The sequence below is a fragment of the Lissotriton vulgaris genome, chromosome 2_1 (assembly GCF_964263255.1).
Source record: "Lissotriton vulgaris chromosome 2_1, aLisVul1.2, whole genome shotgun sequence".
Lineage (NCBI taxonomy): Eukaryota > Metazoa > Chordata > Amphibia > Caudata > Salamandridae > Lissotriton > Lissotriton vulgaris.
In genome coordinates, this window is record NC_141687.1 from 1,643,765,273 (window position 1) to 1,643,784,561 (window position 19,289).

The window sequence follows — 19,289 nt, forward strand, 5'->3', positions numbered from 1 at the left end:
TCCATTGTTTAATCATACTTGGCAATCTGTGGTGACAAGTTAGTTGGAAATCTTGAGGAGTGGCAATATAAGAGACAAAGCAAGTTCCTCATAGTAGTAACTTCTGCTCTTTCATCTCTAGGGGCAGCCATCCATCAGCTCTTGGACAGGGTGCTTTTTGACCATCTAGCACAACAGAAATTCAGAAGCACAGGGTGCTTGCCTATCCAATTGCAATTCCTTTTCCTTTTTTCTATTGTCCCCAAGAAATAGGACCATGTAAAATATTGAAGCAAAATTAACAAAGCAGCCTAGGACATGTCTGAATTAGTCTGGTGATGTGTCTCAAATAATTCTTTAAACCCTTCTAATCAGACAACTTCCTACTGCTTTCAGCCAAGAATATTCCCTGTTTGTTGGAGACCTGACATCTGATGTGGACAATGAGATGCTCTACAATTTCTTTGTTAAAGTTTACCCATCATGTAGAGGAGGCAAAGTTGTTGTGGACCAATCTGGAGTCTCCAGGTAAGCTTCTGTTCCCAACTTTCACAACCTGACGCTCTGCTCCTAGTCTTTTTTTCTTAATGAATGTTTGTGCTCCTCTCTGTCTTTTCTGTGTTTTTCCCCTGATAGCATCTCACCATAATTTCTTTGTGCCTGCTCCAACTCTTTGATAACTTCTTTGTGGTTTGTCCTATGATTCTGCCAACTCCTCAGAAAGTAGGTCTCTTGGTTGAACTCAAATCTCTGATCCTTGGTAGACACCACACTAAGCCCTGAATCCCTTTCCACAGACTCTTCTGTTCCAAGAATAGATGACTGAAAATCCTACCTTTCTCCAAAGCCCCATATTTTCTAAATAGTTCTATCCTGTCTCAGAAAAATTACTTCATAGCCCCTCTCTTCCCTCCCCATGCTTTACAATGGCAGATCTGTAATAAGAGCATGTATACTTTCCTCAAGGCTACTTCTGTTCTGCAGCAAAGATGTGATAAAAACACTTAATCCTTCTCCAAACCTTTTCTAGCACATTACAGAAACACTCTGCCCTTCTCTGTAGCCCTTAATTCTATAGCTATTGTGAGAACAGACAATCCACCCTGTTAATATGAAGCAGATGTTTGACCAATATAATCAACCCTTCTCCAGTATTGGATCTTTCATGCTTGAATAATTCCGTTATCAAACTATGAAACATCAGTACTCTCAAATAGCATTAAACAGTGTTAAAATATCTAGCAGCTTCAACAACAGTGTTTGTTTGGGAGCATATCTACCTCCTTTAAAGCATCTCAAACTTCTGCCAATGGTGTGGAAGTGCCAGCTCTTCTCCCCCCCCCAAATCTCACTCCCCGATGCCAACATAGTTCAGATATCTACTAGATTTCGTTCATAAAGTTCAAGTAGAGCTCTGTTGTAATCTCTCACTGCCCATATCCGGTTACCTTTTCTGGTGTATCAAGCAGTCCCACCTACAGCCCCCTGAATAATGTGAGTTGTTTTAGGGTAAATTCTTTTTCTCTCAACCAGGGAGACCCTATACTTCTCTATCGCTAACTGTCACCATGACTGACAGAGAGAAAAAAATCTTTATTCAAATCCTGTTCTGCCTTTGAACATTAAAACATTTACACTGATGATTCACATAACCAATGTATTTACTACCGTTGTCCTAGTTTTGTAAGACATTTCCTTCCGAAACTCAAGGAGAGGAGGTTGGCACTATATCTGCTAGAAAAAGTATTAAAAAACACCCTCCTTCTAATTGTGATGCCCCCTTTTCTGGGTATGATTAATTAAAAGGTGCCCGACCAAGCACTTCCACGAAGGCACTAAAAAAAGGAGACCTGTAGAGTTTCCTGAATTTGGCTTATTTCTTCAAGTGCCTGCGGTCACCTCCTCACAGAAAAAAACCTGGACACTCTAGAAAAGAAGAATGCCTTTCTGTGTAAAGAAACTGTGCACAAATATCCTTCTTCTTGAGGAACAGCCATCATTGAAGAAAAAAGACCTTACCCAGAAACCCCATCTTCAAAGAATACCATGAAGAAAATCTTGTCAACATCTATCCCGTCGATTACACCAGCACTGCCAACACCGTAGGAGACTACACCATTGAAAAACACTCCAAGAATGTCACTCCTTCTGCCATCGATGTAGACATACTCAATGATGATATCTTTGACGTTGTCAGCAACCCTATCAATAAACAGCTTTTCTGACAAATATCAGAAATAACGATGAATGAGAAGAGTACCTCATTCCCAAAGAGAATGATAACCTGCCCAGTCAGCCAAGTCCACCCCCCAGATTATATAGCTCGCTTTCATGCTCTGATGGAGTGAGCTACTAAAAAAGTTCAATTTACCACCTACTTCGATAGAATAACAATGCTTCCTTTACGATTTTTAAATAACAGCCACTAAATATCAAAAATCCTTACTTGATTTTGTGTGGTGGGAAGGAAAAACGAATTAAGACTCCAGCCTTAGTTCCAGTAATAATAACATGACTGGATAAGAGGTATATTTCCCCAGCCTGACTTACTGTCCACCCAAATCTGGACTCTTGTGATTGCACCAGTAGCCCGATGTAGATCTAAGAACCCTATTATAACATTGTCTTTTCCTGCAGACGGAGACAGCAGGTAAATAGATATTTTTGGCTGCAGGATGAGTTTGATGGTGGCAACATTCAATTAAGGTTGCAAATGCGTTAGCAATTTTAGGATGATATGCTCGACAAATTCGGCTTGACATCTCTCTACTGCTTGATATCATCCCAGAGGATAAAAGAGAGGCTGCTAAGTCGATTCACAGGAAAGGGTAAATAACATCACCAGCCATCACTAATGCAGCCATGGATGTTTCGAATGAAGGTTTCGTCCAACTAGGAGAAGCTTTGAGAAACCAAGGGTGTCTCAGATCCATAGCCTTCCGCCCATGGTACACTCAAAGATCCTTGACATGCCCTTTGATGGACTCGCCCTGTTTGGGAAGCATGTGGATGAAGCCTTCCAAAGTATCAAGACAGATACATCAAAATCACTAGGACTATTGCACTACTGCTCAGCCACTTTTTGTGACTCTACTGTGTCCCAGGCCTACAGGGGAGGTTTCAGTCCATTTTGAAATTAAGATTGACAATAATATCCCCAACTGCAAATCAGTCATGACAAAGGACATACCCCCAACCACAACTAAAGGCAAGGATATGGAAGATCTGAACTGAAGAGGAGGCCCTCCCAAACGTGCTCCAACCCAAATCGGGAGTCACTTTGACTCTCTGAAGATGTCCCCCTTCTAGCTGATTCGCAAAAAGTAGGGAGGAGGATTACCCTTTTTCAATGGTTGCAGCACACGGTACAGACAGGACATATGTCAGAATTTGTACAGAGACCACCTGTCAGCCCTCATAAGGTACATCATCTCCATTACAGGGAGCTGCAATGGGAAATTCTCTTTCTCCCCCTCAAGGGAGCGATAGAGAAGGTCCCCAAACCATGGATTTTATTCCAGATTCTTCGTGATTAAACAACGGGCAACAAGGCAATGGAGACCAATGCTAATCCTCAGGCAACTGAACACGTTACTAAAAAGAAATCTTTTCAAGTCCTAATGGTGATCCAGGAAGGAAATACCTGATGTCTCTGGACCTTCTCAATCCTTGTTTCCGTGTTCTCATCTACCAAAAGCCGAGGAAGTAGCTCTGCTTTTCAGTGGCAGGTCAGCACTACCAATTCAAGAAACTTCCATTCAGCCTCAAATCAGCACTTTCTATTTTCACCAAATACCTAGCCTCGGTTGCTGTTTCCCTTAGACAACAAGGACACCAATTGTACCCATACCTGGGCAACTGGCTAGTAAAATCAAAGGAAGAGACAAAGGCTTCTATGGTTACCTGCATCAGTCTCTGTCAGAGTTTGTGGCTCACGCTCAACAAAGATAATTCTTCTTTAGAACTGCACGAAGATTCAGTTATTGAGAGCGATACTCATCACACAGTTGGGAAATCTATTCCCATCATTATAAAGATTGCTGAAGGTTCAGTGCATGGCACAGAACCTATCTACCCGACGTACAGTCATGGTCAGACTGTACAAGTCTCGTATGGCTTAATGTCATCCTGCATAAGTGTCATTCTCTTTTGCTGGCTTCAGATAAGACTTGTCCATCAATAACTGGGCGTTTATGGCTCATGGGACAACACCGAGTCACAAAACAACGGAAGCATGCACTATTGTGATACCTATTCCCTGCAAACCTGTAGGAGGTACTCCCTTTCCAGCCTACATCAAAAAAGTAGTGCTAACAAAGGTTGCGTCGACATAAGGCTGAAAAGCTCTGCTGCAAGAGCTGTACACCAGAGTCCTTTCGACTGATGCAGAAAAGATGTTTCACATTAGCATTACTAGAGCCCTCAGCTATAAGACTGGGCCTTCAAGTGTTCCTACAATGACTAGCAGATAAAGCACTCCTAATTAATATAGGCAATCCTGATTGCCAACATCTATGTTTTGGACGAATGCCTTTCTAGGCCTCTATCAAGAGAGGCTCACCTTTTGTGAAACTGGGCCCTTTTTCACAATCAGCATTGCCATGGAACACCTGCCAGGACGCCAAAATGATCAGGCAGACGTTCTCAGTCAATAACAAACAGACTGCGATGTGTGGGAACTCCACCAGGACCAAGACAACTACATCTTCTGACAATGTGGTCGGCTGATGATCAATCTGTTTGCCACCCAGAGCAACAAAAACCTCTATTGCTTCCCCAGCAGGATTTGGCAACCAGGGACACCTCCACTCTGCCAAACTGCCCCTTGCCAAAATCCCTCGGATCCGCAAGAACAGGACCGGAGGAAAATCCTTCTCCTACCTCACTGCCAAAACATGAAACACCTTGCCTCTTCACCTCAGGCTATTCCTGTCGCTGAGTCAATTCAGGAAGGATCTCATGACCTGGCTCTTAGACGGAACCTTAGATCCCATTAGGACCTGCAGTCCACTCCCCCAGCGCCTTGAAACCTTCAGGTGGGTAGTCACGCTTAACAAACACTTATTGATTGAGGGACCTTTGGCAATGCCTTTTCCAATTACTTGGTTTAGCATCTTTGTAGATGCTTTTCCTTCATTTCCCCTGATCCCAGGGTGTTTGAGTAGGGGTGGGCAGAACTCAAGGAGTTTCACTCTATGGAATTCCGCAAAGTTTCATGCCACAGAATTCTGCAAAGTTACATGAAAACACCACAAGATTCTGCGGTGTTCCACGAACGGGGGAAAATCGGTACATCGTGCTGATTTTGAGTGTCAGAAGAATGTTTCGTGCTGCAAACTCAGCTCCAGCTGTACCACAGGGCATGCCAGAGGGCACTGCTTCTTTGCTTCCGTGCGAGTAGATTTTCTGTTTTACTCAACGCGAACAGTTGTGACTGCCCACTTTGGCAAAATCTTGCTTGCTCTCCTCCTAGCTCCTGAAAATCATGCTAAGCTCCTGAAAATCATGCTAGAAGATGCCAATTTTCACTTGCCAACTTACCGTTCGCGAGTTGCGCCTTGGAATAAACTCTGCAAGGCAGCAGTTAACGGAATTTGGCCAAAATATATCACCCACCCTTACTTTTGACGAAGGCAAAGACAGATCTCTGCCCTCTGAACCTCTTTGCTCTGGGGTGGTCACACCAGTATTGTAGCAAACTACTGCACCTATCTGCTCTTCCTGCAAAACCACAGAAACCACACTCCAAGCTCCTCTACATGCACCACAGAGAGAACCTTCATCATGACCCAAATTCATTGAACCTGACAGCATAGTACCTGATCACCTAGAGTTCAGCCACTTGAATTTGCCAACAGAGGTAGGACATCCTAGCAAATGCACAAGTATCAGCTACTGTAAAAACATACAGCATCAAATGAAAGGTTCCTGTATCTTGTAAAAAGACAAAGGGTTTCATTCAACATATATTCAATCTCACCAAATATTCCCATACTTGTTGAATTTAGCTAAAAATCATCTGAAATATTCATCTGTGTTAATCCTTCTTACAGCTATATCAAGATTCAGCAGAACAGGAGTCTCCTCATCCACACTGTTCTCTCAGAGAATCATAGAACAACTTATGAAGGGACTCTTTCGAGTGTATTTCAACCTATACAGTGCCTTCCAGTGTTGTGGGAGCTCAATATATTCTCTAGTCAACCGATGATGCCACCCTTTGAACCAAACCACAAGGCACATCTAACGTTGATATCCCGGACACCAGCCCTTCTACCACTTACATCAACAAAGAGGTTAGGGGAAATGCAAGCATTCATTGTCAAAAAATCCTTTCTCCATTTCAAAAGAGACAAGGGCATCCTAAGAAGAAATTATAAATGTATACCACTGACTTTCACTTGAACAAACCTGGCATACTACTTTCACTCTTTCCAAATCCAACAACGTCAACAGAAATATAGTTGCATTTTATAGACAGTTGTAGATGCATTAAGTTCTACATAGACAACACAGCATATATTCATCAGACCAGCTGTTTGCGTCTTTCTACCAACCAGGTCCACTCTCTCTAAACAAAGGATAGCACATTTGGCTCTCAATTTGCATCACCCTCTGTTACAACAAAACCAAGTGTCCACTTCAGGGAAGAGTGAGAGCTCATTCTTCTAGGAGCATGGCCACAACTGCTCTACTCTGTTGGTATGTCCTTGTAAGACATCTACCGTACAGCTACCTTAAAGAGTAGCCACAACTTCAACAAACACTACACTCATTGTCAACACAAAAGGCACAACAAAGAAATGGAACTGGCAGTCCTCCGAAACCTGTTTCAATAAAGGTGAGTCTGCTTCCCACTTTCTTAGATTTATTCTAGTGGTTATAAACTGCTTGCTATTCTAATTCAAGCAGGTGAATACATGAAAGATCTAACGGGAAAGAAGAAATTAGTTAATTATGGGTAACTTCAGTTCTACACTGTTGGTATCTTTCATATACCCACAGGCAACTCTCCCTCTTTCCTGGTCAGAGGCTCTTTCATTACATACTCTTCTCAAACTTGTGCTATCATGTCTGAGCTATGGTAGTCTCTAGGGGGTATAGGAGAGCTAGCTCTTCTGCACCATTGGCTGACGTTTTGGTTACTTTAAATGTGGTGAATTTGCTACTATACAAACACTGTTGAGGCCTATATCCATTTTAACATTGTTTACTGGTAGTTAAGAAGAACAGGGATTCCCAGCCTGACGAATGGGAAAGATTCAAGCATGTGAATATATGAAAGATATTAACGCTGGAGAACTGGAGTTACTGGTAAGTGACTAACTTTTTCTCCATTCCCAAGGTAGATACCAATTTACTTCTCTGTTGCACACCATAATTTGAGTAATGTAGTAATACACTTGTTATTTCTCCCAATTCTAAGGCACGTCTACAGCAAAATGTCATTTTGTTATACGGTTCCTACGAACTTAGGACTGTGTATTTAGAACAAAAACACTTCATAATGTAGAGACTGAGTCTTCTTAGAAAATCAGTAAATGTTGGTCTTTTTGCTAGCTCAAAGTGTCACATCCAAAACCTTTCTGAGTTATTGATGTTACCTATAACTCCGAGCATGACCACTCTGATTCCCAAGGAAATCGTGGAAACCGATCTAACCCTGTTGTTTTGTCACTTTTTCATGCCCGCGGTGTCACAAAGAAAAGATACGTAAATGTCTTTTCAAATGTTTATTGAAAATATCTAATCTTTGTAAATAAAACATGACCCGCGATCATTAGAAAGTTGAGATGCATTATTGTTAAAAGCATTATTAGAGTGGTGAAAAAACACAAACAATTCAACCATGTTTATTGTTCATAATGTTACCAAGGTTACTCCTATCTATCACTAATTTGGCTATGCTAAAGAGAGCATGACCGGAGTACCTATCCGAATGACCCAGCCTCATACCTTTTACTGTATGTCAGGAAGCTGGCCTCTGTGCATTTAATAAATGCACCGTCTCAATGTGCTGGGCTGCACACTTCTTTTGCACGGTTATCCTCCTTCTTAGGATGAAATTCGGTTACAGCAGAACTGCATCTCAGTCACAGCGCACATCATCGTTCCCTGACGACTCATGTGGAAAGTTAACTTCTCATCAACTTCAGCATGGACGCTGTTTAAATAATAAAACAGCAAGCTTATCACACTGTGCCGAAGGTGCAGAGCAGCGTCTTACTTTGTCTGTTGTCTCTCACAAACAAAAAAAAAAGAAAATAAAACAAGGCATTGTTTTCTCAGTTTTGCGACCCTGGAACTGAATGTGCAGACTACAGAGTGACAACGGCTATGAAATGAAATGAAATTAAATTAAATTTATAAAGCGCATGGCTGACCGAAAGCGTCCCAGCGCTAACAGAAAATAGAACAAAAAGCAAACTGAGGATGAAACCAATAATTAGGAGTCCTTGGGAAAAAGAATAGTTTTAAGTGCCTTTCGAAACTTAAGATGGCAGGGTTCTGCGCGAATCCAATTGGGGAGGGAGTTCCAATTTTTTGCTGCATTTAAGGAAAAACGGCGACCCACTGTGCGTGCCTTCATAACTCTGGGGACCCTTGCAAGATTACCACGGTCCGACCGGAGAGCCCGGGATGATTTACATGGGCATATCAGGCTCCTGAGAATCGGAGGTCCTTTGCCCTGCAGCGCCCTGTGGGTGACACATAGCGCTTAAAAGATGACTCTTTCGCGTATTGGCTGCCAATGGAGTGCTCTCAGGGCCGGTCTGGCCGAAGATCTTCTTGACTAACCTGCAAGCATCCTGGCTGCTGCATTCTGCACCCGTTGAAGAATGTTAAAGGTGGCTTCAGGGGCTGCCAGAAACAGGGTGTTACTATAGTCAAGCCTCGATAGTATTAACCCCTGAATCAGAAGTGTCCTGGACTGGGGAGGCAAGAGAGGGAGAACTTTCCGCACTGACCGGAGCAGTCCGAAGCAGGTCCCTGCCACTTTCTGTGCATGTGTCTTAAAAGTCAGATCGGGCTCAAGCCACACCCCTAGACTTTTAATTTTGTCTTTTGGTATGGGCAGCTCACCTAGGCAGGAGGGCCAGGCGGCTTTAGGGAAAGATGCAAGATGATGACCGAGGAGCATAATCTCTGTTTTCGCTCCATTGAGTTTGAGCCGCGAACTGGACATCCAGGAAAATATCTCAACAAGGCAGGCGGAGAGATTATCCAAACATCCTTCTTGTTGGGTTAGCGAGACGACTAGTTGGGTGTCGTCCGCATAGGTGACTGTTTTAATCCCAAAGTGGGCGACTACTTCCTCCAGTGGGGCCATATAAACGTTGAACAAAGTAGGGCTCAATGAAGAGCCCTGAGGGACACCACACTGGAGGGGGGTAGATTTAGACAGCAGACCACCTTCCCAGACTCTGAAAGAGCGGTTATTCAGAAAGGATGTAAGCCACTTAAGGGCCGTTCCTGCAACGCCCAGTTTGGCGAGACAGTGTGTTAGAATTTTATGATCTACCGTATCAAATGCAGCGCTTAGATCCAGGAGGATCATAACAGCGGATCCTCCTGAATCTAAGATGCACCTTGCCTCTTCTGCTACCACTAAAAGGGCTGTGTCCGTCCCTTGCCCCGGACGAAAGCCTGTTTGAGAAATATTCAGCAGCTGATTGTTTTCCAGGAATCCGGAGAGCTGCTGATTCACCATTTTTTTCAGCGATCTTACTTAGGCCGGGTAACAGTGAAATCGGGTGGAAATTGGCCAGGTCCAAGGGGTCAAGCCCCGGTTTCTTTAAAAGGGTTTTGACCCTTGTCTGTTTCCAGCTGGGTGGCACGACCCCACAAGAAAAGGAGGCATTTAGGAGCTCTGTTGCCACTGGGGCAATCGTGTCTGCAATCTTCTTAAGAACATACATAGGCGCAGGATCGGCCGGGGAGCCACTTTTCATGGAGGATAGGGCTTTACAAAAATCTTCCCTAGTAATACTGCTCAGAGAGTCAAACCGGGGGCCAGAGATGGGTGCCAAATCTGTATTATCATCCGGCGCAGAGAGATTCTGTGGAAGACTCTCAAGGATGTTTACTATCTTGGAGTCAAAAAAGTCCGCAAGTTGATTGCATCTTTCTTCTGAGCAATCTAGGGTATTAACAGGGGAAGGCACCTTAAATAGTTGTTTAACTATCTTGAAAGTTTCTCTCGCAGAGTTGGAGGCCGAGTTGATTTTATTCTCAAAAAAAGCCACCTGTGCTTTTTTCAGGGATATTTTATATAATCTCAGAGCAGAGCGATATGCCTCTTTATTGTTAATTGCCCAGTCTTTCCTCCATCTGCGTTCTAATTTTTTGCAGATTTTTCTGAGGTCTCTGAGCTCTTAGGTATACCATGGAGATTTAAAAGTGCTATCAGAAATACGTTTGTGCATGGCACATTCCCGTATGAAGAAATATATGTGCGAACCACCATTCGAAAACAATGCTAAGTTAAAAAGCTAAAATGGAAACTAAATGTAAGCTACATAACAAATTCTTGCAGGGGAGCTGAACCAAAAATCAGACAATAGATATGACTAGCAGCGTTGGCTGAGCAGAAGTTGGCCAACGTAGCTTCTAAACTGTAATTTGCCAATTTTTTGAAAATCACCCACAGTAGTCCAGATTGCTACCAATATGTCAGAAAGAAAATTAAAAGTCGCATAACCTAACTACAGTAAAAACATATGGGAACTATTACAGTGATGGGAGGAGTTGTTCATCAAAATTAGGGAGTGTTAAATTCTAAATGAATGAGAGGGTACTTTAACCCTTGAAACTATTTACTGCCGAAAGTGTTCTTTGGGATGATTAAGATGCAGCCATTCACTTAGTTATATACTGGCAATGGAAGCACACCACAATATTTAACTACTGCTTAGTAGGTATGTAGGTAGTGATGGACAATGCCTTAGTTTGGTGCTAAACAACCTTGCCTTTTGGATATTTCTCTGTAGAACAGCCACTGGCTTGAGACATGCTTTGGTGGATTTTCCACAGTGGATTGTCCTGAAACCCTGATATATTACTCTACACATCAAGGAAGATCTTCCTCGAGTTCCTTCCATTTTTCACTCCAACATTTCAGAAAACTTCTCCAGACCTCATTCAGGAGACTCTGAACCTTATATTTCTGGGAAACATAGAGATGGTTGTGTTTCTACCAAAGTGGTTCAAATCTAGGCGCAAGATTGTCTAAAAAAATAACCAGACAATAGATTGATTTTTGGGTAGCTACTTTCTGAACGTTGTGGTGGACACATTCCATAGCTTGTGTCACTCACATTTTGGGGTTACTCTTTCATATACCTATTAAGACAATGCATAGACTTTGAAGTTCGGCACTATTAATACCAATGCCTCCCATTCAGCCATAGCTTGGTTCTAAGAGCTCTTTCAAAAGTCTATTGTAGTAGCATCCTGTATTCCTCTTCAATGAGTTCACCTTTATCTTTGCCTCAGCAGCTCCTTGACGTAAACTATCAGGCACTTCATGTCAAGAACTCAAATTAATGTGAATTTTTATAAAGCGCACACTGATCTTAGAAGGCTCTCTAGGGATTATAACACTAAAAAGGTAAACAGGCAGGAAACTACATTACTTTTTGTCTTTTGAAAGACTCAACCTGTTTGCTGAATGTAGCTCGAATAGGTTGGGATCATAAGGAAAATGGCAATCCCTACCAAAGGATAGGTTCCAGGAAAGGAAAGAACCTCTTTAAATTCTAAAGTTATTACCTTTTGGAATTGCTAAAACATCTGAGAGGAAGAGTTGAAAGAATGCTCAGGACTACACCAAAAAAGCTATATGGATAGAAATACTGGATGATTGTTGTAATGGATGGTGCAGTGAGCTAAAAAACGGTGTTGGATCTAGCCCTGATCTCTTGACTGGGTGAGAGTATTCTGCTTAATTCAGAAACTCTGTCCATCACCACCACTTGTTGTTAAATATTTTGTCCACCCTAAGCGTGGAAGGGTATACTCAGATGTGAGTCCCTTGCTCATTGCACCATCAGGATTCAAGCAAGCCGGGCCGACGACGGCTGAAATGCCAGAAACCGGTCCCCGGTAGCTTGTTTCCTTCCCAGTGTAAGAATTGGCTTGGTAGTTTGGTTTGCCCTGTTCCCATCATGCACTGGGACAGGAACAGACTAATTTGCATATAGCCAGGGTCTGAGCTGGGATGGTGCAGTGAGCTAAAAAACGGTGTTGGATCTAGCCCTGATCTCTTGACTGGGTGAGAGTATTCTGCTTAATTCAGAAACTCTGTCCATCACCACCCCTTGTTAAGTAATGGATTTATGGCAAAGGAAAGGGATGTTTAAAAGAGCCCATTTATGAACTTGGAGCCAAGGGAGATTGTGAAGATGAGATGAGGTCAAGATTAGACTTCCTCACCAGGACCCAGAGTCTGTCACAAATCACATCCTCCAAAACCACATAGAATAGACCTATCAGCTTCATCCTGTGCAACCTGCTGGCGATTCAAAAAGTCACAGATAAATCGCATTGTCATAGTAATGACATAATGTAATAACATAGGGTTCCATCTCTCTCTCTTTCACCAATACCTTTAAATGCCAAGTAAATAGAAGCAATTTTGTTTATTTTAGGTTATTGCTGGGTCTTATGGTTTATTGCATTCATGTTAGTTTAATTACCTGATTAACCAAGTGAAAGTGAGTCACAAAGCTTTATCTAGCTAAGCACTGTGGCCCAAAGTAGACTAATGCTAGTCAAGATTCTTGTTTCAAACAATTTCCAGACTCTTACTTGTTGAAGCTGCTGTGTTGAAAATATCCTAAGTGCTTAACTGTTAAAGCCACCAGCCATTCGGATGCAGCCAAAAACCAAAGGAACGCCCTGACTATTTCATAGTAATTAAATATTGTTATGTTTCCATTTTGCAACACTTTATAATCTGCTCTGGAAACACAACGGCCTTTTCTCATCTTCCTTTGAAAAAAATGGTTGTCTAGGTGAACAGAACCATCAAATCAACAGTAAGCCAATAAATAGTGGCCTGGAAAGTACATCATATGTATTTGAGGGGGTCATTGCATTTAAACTGATGTGTTCATCATGATATTCTTCTCACTTTGATTGATTACAGGTTTACAATGGGTCCTGGAGGCAGGGCCATATTCTGCCACTTAAGGACAGTCAGGGTCCTAGCATTTTTCCGAATTAGATGATTAGGTCAAAATCTCACCTTAAAAGGGACAGTGTTCAAAATGGGGTGCCCATTTGCTAAGAAACCACAATGATAGGAAGAATCTATAAGTCTAGCAAGAGTGTGGATCACAATGGAAGGGGTTGTCCTGTTTGAGGTGTGTCTCTTTCATCCTCACTTAGCCCTTCTCTAAATGCCTTTCCAAACCTGTGCCTTTCTTATTTGATCCTCTTACTTCGCTGCCTAAATTCACCCAATCATTTAAACATTGCTGGGACTTGTGTTCCTACTGTTTACCTTTTCCGATACTGTTATTGCTCTCACTCTCGTGGTGAGTTGATACTTCATTTGCTATTTACCCTCATCACTTGTCCTGTCTGCCACACTATAACAGTCCATCGAAAGTGGCATTTGCTTAGCTCTCAGTTTGAGCTTGTGTCTGCTAGCAGCCTCAGTCAGAGACAAACCATCCAATTGTTCTGCACAGTTTTCCTCTAGCAGTTACAGATCATCCTTAGAGTTCCCTATTGAAAGGTATGCTTAGCTTGTGAAAACTTGACTGAAGCCATTTCACTGCACTTTCTTGAATACCAAATGCTCTGTTGCAAAATTTTGACCTCCCGCTCTGTTATTTCAGCTGAATCAGTCCATTGATCTTTATCAGTCTTCCGAGTTTTATATCAAAGTGGCCTACGTGATCAGCGAACTGAGCAGTGCAAGCCTCTGTCTGTCACACTTATATGGGATGACCACATACAGTCCGTAAGGACAAGCAGCAGCACAGTAAGCTTTGCTGGCACAGAATATGTACATTTTAGCATAGCATGAAAGCATATTTTCTTTAACATGAAAATATACTTTTCAATAATTTAAATAATTTTCTGTTTTCAGATTGATTAGGAAAGGTACCAGGGGTTCCGTTTTCAGAGCAGAGAATAATAGAAGTGTTCTTTAGTGTTCTGTTCTGCTCAGTAGAAGTATGAAATACCCACAGTAAATTTGGACACTTTTCACCTCTTCGATACTTCTGTAGTGGCCAATAGCCTACTTGCGGACGCCCCATTCCTAGAATTTGTCAATGGCTAAAAGCTTACAGTCACCCTTTGGCCGGTGTATACTTCCCTTCTTCTCCTAAGCCCACTTTTACCTGCTTCCCCCAAGCCAGCTCTTCCCTAATCAGGCTTTTTCTGCCACCCCCTTGAGCCTGCTTTTCCCTGCCCCACCAGAACCTTGTATATGGTCCCACAGCTACAAGCTCATTGCTTCCCTGCCGGAGCCAGCTGTTAAGCTGCCTCTTTTAAAACCCTCCCCTCCATATCTGTGGGCTTTCCGAGTCTCCTCTGTGGGCTATTTTACCATAAAACCTTATCCTCAGAACAGATTGTCCTCTCTCGCTCCAGCTTCTTAAGCTGATGTGAACTGTATCTGCCCGCCCTGCCTTACAATCTACATCTTCATCATTCCTTTGAAGATTGGATCTTCCCTGCAACCACTGAACAGACTCTTTCTCGCTCTTATGCAAGCCAACTTGCTACTGTCCCCCTCATTTTGAGTCTGCTGTCCCCAGCTTTCCGAGCCACCTTTTCCTTACTACTGTTCTTGCCACCCCTATTCTACAGCCTCCAATTTCTCCCCTCACTGTAGGCCTCCGCTCCCCTACTTCTCCCTTGCCTGTGCCTGCTCTTTGTTCCCCTTAGTCTACTCTTTCTTGTCCCCTAGGCCTGCTCTTTCTTGTCTCCCTAGGTCTGCTCTTCCTTGTCCCCCTAGGCCTGCTCTTCTTTTCATTTTTTAACATAATTTTTATTGAGTTTTTTCAATTCTGCTAGCATTTGGGATTCACAGCTAGACAGAGACAATAGGAAGTTGCTTAGGCAAATCTACATTTCACGCCACAGTAGGGCAACAGGTGTAGTGGAATGGAATTGCCGCTGTGAATAAACAGGCATATATTATAAAACTCTTTTTCTTGTAACATGCAATTATAAACTATTGCAACTTAAACAAGATTTACCACCCTCCCCCGGTTCGCTGCCTTCTTATGTATAGATATTTACAACTGAGGGTGAGAATCACTCCCTTAATACAGTAGTGGTAATAATGTACTTATATGTGCTCCTAGGAAATAAGTAATTGCAAATTATAGCATATCAGACAGATTTGGTTAAGTTAGGTAATGTGGGTGTGGGAGGTGTAGTATCGGCCTGGGATATTGTCTTAAAAGCTTCCAACTTCTGATCCCATTCAGTGGAGATGGGAATTTTACGTAGACGGCGAAATTCTTTCTGTCTAATAATCACGCTTTCTGCAGTACCCCACCGAGTCATTTCTGCATGCCAAGAAAGTGATGTTGGGGGGAGGCAGATTTCCATCTCATGGTGATGGCGCGTTTTGCTATTAAAATGGCCATGTCTGCCAAATCTATAGTGGACTTTCAGCCCTTTAGGGCACCGATGCAGACCCCGTATGCAACTCTCTGCTGTCAACCATACATCAGTATTAGTGATTTCACGTACTCTATATCGTATTGTGTGCCAGAATTTTTTAAATCGCAGTCAGCTCCATAACATATAAAGTAGATCTGCGTCAACCTCATGACATCGAGGACAAGGGAGTTAAGCATTTGGGAATATACTATTAAGGCGATGTGGAGTGAGATACGCCCGGTGCAAAATCATATATTGTATCCATTTAAATTTAGCATTCCTAGATACTTTCCTAGGGAATGTCAGTATGGACGCCCATTCTGTGTCCGTGAGGTCCTTGCACAGTTCCACAGCCCATTTCGCTCGAAGTGGAGTTAGTGAGATCCCTGAGTGTGCTCTGATACCCCTATATAACCAACGGGTCAGGTGGTGTCCATCTTCCATAAGGTAAACTGCATGGACCAATTCTTGGGTAGGGGGTTTAATCCCGTCAGGGGACCAGCAGCACCTCACATAATGAGAAATAGTAGCATAGAGGTGAAATAATGTCGCGGGAACCCCATTAGCGCGAGCGAAGTTATCATGGTCAACCATCTTTCCATCTACAAATAATGTTCCAATTGGCTTCACCCCTTCCTGTATCCATTGGGACACAACACAATTAGAAACCATTCACACCCCGGTAGGCATCCCCAGCAAAGGTTTGCTAGGAGAATACGATGAGGCTCTTTTAGTGTATTGCAGAGTCCGCCTCCAGTATAGCAGGGCTGTTTTAAGTAATAGGGGAATATCAGGCGGGAGCCATTGTAATTGGCTGGGATACAGTATGCCCGAAAATCCGGAGCACCTAAGCCTCTCTCCTCCGACTGCAGTTGTAGTTTAGACAGGCTCACTCTTCTGCGTCACGTACCCCAGATAAGTTCTGAAAGGAGTGTGTCAAGTGTACGAAATATGCTGGCGGGGATTAATACCGGCAAATTAGTGAAAAAATTTAAGAGGCAAGGGAGCATCACCATTTTAGAAATAGCCATCCTGCCCATCACTGACAAGGGCAGCGAGGTCCGGGAAGAGACCTGCATCCGCAGAGATCTGATAATTTAAAAGTGTGTGGGGCAGTCGTTAACATCAAATCACCAAATGCAAAAGGGGCTGGGTTTTCTTTATATTGCATATAGTAAAATGTGATTTTGCAGCGTTTATTGTCAGCCCTGACACTAGTGCAAATTAGTAAATGATAGATGGGATAGGTTCCAGGTCTGCAGTAAGATCTTTTAGGAAAAGTATAAGGTCATCAGCTGAGGCGGAAACTATTTGCACTGAGTTCCTTAATAATATTCCCATCACTATGTCCTCTTTGCGGAGCTTTATGAGCAGTCGTTCTAGTGCCAAAACAAGCAGCAATGGCGACAGGGGACAAACTTGTCTAGTCCCTCTCGCTACTGAGTAAGGGTGTGATATGTGAGTGCCAGTCCTCGTCTGTGCCGTAGGGGCAGTATACAACAATTTTACCCACTTCAGGTATCCGCGTGGAATGCCAAACCTTTCCATAGCGGTAAACATGTATGTCCAGTTTAGTGTATCAAACGCTTGTTGCATAGCAAGAGAGATGCACCCCATTTTACAAGAAAGGTCAGTCGCAGAGTTTAGAATATATTGGAGACGTTTGGCATTTAGGGAGGTATTGCGACCAGGCACAATACCGCATTGGTCAATGTGGATTAGTTTGAAAAGGTAGGGGAGGAGGCGTTTGGCTAATATTTTACTGAGTATTTTATACTCGGTGGGTAGCAATGAAAGGGGGCGATAACCCGACATGTCACATGGATCTCTATTTGGTTTAGTGAGGGGCGTAACTAATGCTTGTATTGTAGTTAGTGGAAGGGTACTCATCTTATAAGCCGTCTTATATAACTTCTCCAGGCATGGGGCCAATGTATCCGCATATGCCAGGTAAAACTCAGCTGGCAGTCCATCCAACCATGGTGTATTATTTCAGGGGAGGTCTCTGATCGCTTCTTTTATGTCAGTTCTAGTGATAGGGGCCTTCAAATATTTTTGGGCGGCAGTTGTCAATTTAGAATATGTGAGGGCTTTTAGAAAGGAGGCTATGTGCTCCTGCAATGTATCAGGAGGAGCGCTGTAGAGTTCTTTGTAGTAGGCACAGAATGCAAGGGTAATCCCTGCTTGGGTAAGCATAACCGTACCATCAGGAAGGGTTATTTCCGGTATTGGGGCTGGAGGGGAGTATTACGTAAGAGACGCGCTAGGAGGGTACTAGACTTATCCGCCTCTTTATGACTGCATTGGGTATATGTACTGTAAACTATCCGGCGAAGCTGTTCTAAGAGTTCGGCAAGCCAGGTTCTGGCTTCCTGCAATTGGGTTTGTTTATTTGGGTGAGCAATAGCTTCACTTTCCAACTTATAAAGGGTGTCTTCTACCAAAATCAGGATTTTATTCGTTTCCTGTTGGACTCCAGCAGCCGTCCCTATGGCCGTGCCCCGGATCACTGACTTAAAGGCATCCCATTCAACTAAGCGGGATGATGCCGAGTTATCGTTTTCTATTAAATAATTAGTCATGGCAACGTTTAATTTATCTCGGAAGACCGGATCCTTCAAGGTTTGTGGCCATAGCCTCCAAGTCGGGACAAGGGCAGGCACCCTCCCCCATTCAAGATGTAATTCAAGCGGATTTTGGTCAGAGAGCGTTTTACCAAGGTAGGTGGAGTCAGAAATCTGAGGTATCAAGGACGTGGAGCACAATATCTGGTGTGCAATTGATGTTGGGCGGAATAGAATGAGTATTCCCTGCTAGTAGGATGTTTTATGCACCATGCGTCCTGCAGTGTCCATCCGGCTGCCCAAGCCTGAAGAAAGTCTGCATTTTTAGTGGATACAGCTCCCTGGACCGGAGGTGGGGGGGGGGGCGTGGGGGGGGGGGGGTGGTGAGAGCAATCAAGGTGTGTGTCGAAAACAGAATTATAATCCCCTCCAAGGACCCACGGATTCACAGCCCAGTCTGACAGGACTGCATTCAGGCTAGTGTTTTGCTCATAATTAGGTGCATAAACGCTGCCTATAACTATTGGTATACCATCCAGCCTACCCGGCAGTAATACATAGCGTCATAGCGCTGGTCCACGAGAACAAACGGCACCCCATGTCTAATCCATATAAGTGACCCTCTAGCGAAGGCTGAGTATGATGTATTAAATATTTGGCCTTTCCACTTCTTTCGCATTTTGGCCACTTACGAGTTGGTGAGATGTGTTTCTTGTATAAAGGCTATTTGCACTTTCCTTCTATTCAGTTAGGCGTAAACACAGTGGCGCTTGTGCACCGCTCCCATACCCCGCACATTCCATGTAAATATTTTATATTTACCCTACACATGCCATTTTTCATCAAATAGGCACAAAGGGAGGGCCTGCTGTTTCTTGTCCCCCTAGTCCTGCACTTTCTTGTCCCCCTAGTCCTGCTCTTTCTTGTCCTTGTCCCCCTAGGCCTCCTCTTTCCTGTCCCCCTAGGCCTCCTCTGTATTGTCCCCCTAGGCCCGCTCTTTCTTGTCCCCCTAGGGCTGCTGTTCCTTGTATCCCTAGGCCTGCTGTTCCTTGTATCCCTAGACCTGCTGTTCCTTGAATCCCTAGGCCTGCTGTTCCTTGTCCCTCTAGGCTT

General features: G+C 43.4%; 1 protein-coding gene across 2 annotated transcripts in view; it reads left to right on the forward strand.

Moving 5' to 3' along the window:
• Positions 1–19,289, forward strand: part of TRNAU1AP (tRNA selenocysteine 1 associated protein 1) — a 296,944-nt gene that overhangs the window by 110,763 nt on the left and 166,892 nt on the right. For both annotated transcript variants that reach the window (XR_015308501.1, XM_086957540.1), the window contains exon 5: positions 376–507. Coding sequence is in view for 1 of the 2 variants with exons in the window: in XM_086957540.1 (XP_086813666.1) it covers positions 376–507 (132 nt within the window). In the remaining variant the exon portion in view is untranslated. The remainder of the gene's footprint in view (positions 1–375; positions 508–19,289) is intronic.